The following is a 1,104-nucleotide window of genomic DNA, read 5'->3' as shown; positions in this document are numbered from 1 at the left end:
GAATCGTCTAGAGGTTAGGACAACACGTTGTGGCCGTGTAAACCCAGGTTCGATTCCTGGTTCGGACATTGTATATTACATTTTCTAGAGTTGTTTCTACGGCGAAATGCGGCTTCTTTTGCAGTGGCTAGAACTAATTTTTCCCTTTAAAGGCTGAGCATTGTCTGAGAAAGGCAGATCCCGCTCGATACCTGCGTTAGGTGTGTCCACTGGATGCAGTTTCAGGACTGCTGGTGCTGGTGGTTACATTCGCTCTAGCCTTATAGGTGTTTGAAGAGTTCGATTCAAAGTTCGCTATGCAGGATGAGTTTCGCCTCGGCTGTGGTGCTGCGCCGGCTGGTGGCAGCCTTGAGGAGCCTTGGGTTGAACTGCGCCCTCCCCGTTGGCGGGCAGGATAGCCGGATGGAGTTCATCCTCACAACGTTGTTGCAGCTACAGTACCTCATAGAGCCTCCACAGTTTGCATCTGAACGCGAGGGAGGAGAAGGGCAGCCCGAATTGCCACCTGGGGAAGACGCCAGCCTGGCGAGTGACCCTTGGGAGCGGGCAGCTATGTCGGCGGTGCGGGATGCGAAATCCCAGAAAGACAAGCTCAAACTGATGCAGCGTATTGCTGCCTTCATGCTGCAGAGGGTTGGNATGCGAAATCCCAGAAAGACAAGCTCAAACTGATGCAGCGTATTGCTGCCTTCATGCTGCAGAGGGTTGGCGTCGCTCTGGAACTGCAGGTCCTCTTCCGCGCAGAGGCGGATGCGGTCTATGAGTTGCTGCGCCTCGCTGAAACACTGGCGGATGCGACGAGGCAGGCATTACGCGGTCAAACTACTAGCCAGACGGGAGAAGCAACTGCTCAGCTCCCAGCAAATGAAGAGGAGGGAGGAGGGATCAAGAGAGAAAAACCTTCTGAGATTTCACAAACTTTGTGGGTTAACGGCCACTTCGGGGGGTGGCTGAGAGAGCGCCGCCTGTGGAGGACTTTTTCCACATGCAACATGTTGGGGACTCTTCCCCAAGCACTTTCAGCCACAGTATAACGCACTAGTTGGAAAGGTACGGTGCCCCAAGAAGTAATAGCTAGGGCTTGCGAAACGCAAGCCTGCCGCG

General features: G+C 54.3%; 1 protein-coding gene across 1 annotated transcript in view; it reads left to right on the top strand.

Annotated features, from left to right (window-relative positions):
• Positions 1 to 303: 303 nt before the first annotated feature.
• Positions 304 to 1,104, top strand: part of EMH_0029270 (uncharacterized protein) — a gene marked incomplete at both ends in the record, with an annotated part of 1,884 nt that continues 1,083 nt past the window's right edge. Inside the window, 2 exons of the mRNA XM_013494265.1 lie at positions 304 to 561; positions 702 to 816. Coding sequence (XP_013349719.1) covers positions 304 to 561; positions 702 to 816 — 373 coding nt within the window. The remainder of the gene's footprint in view (positions 562 to 701; positions 817 to 1,104) is intronic.

Source organism: Eimeria mitis, genomic scaffold (assembly GCF_000499745.2).
Source record: "Eimeria mitis Houghton genomic scaffold, Emh_scaff1093, whole genome shotgun sequence".
In the NCBI taxonomy this organism is placed as follows: Eukaryota; Apicomplexa; class Conoidasida; order Eucoccidiorida; family Eimeriidae; genus Eimeria; species Eimeria mitis.
Note: the sequence above shows the minus strand (reverse complement) of the source record. Positions and strands in the feature narration are given on the sequence as shown.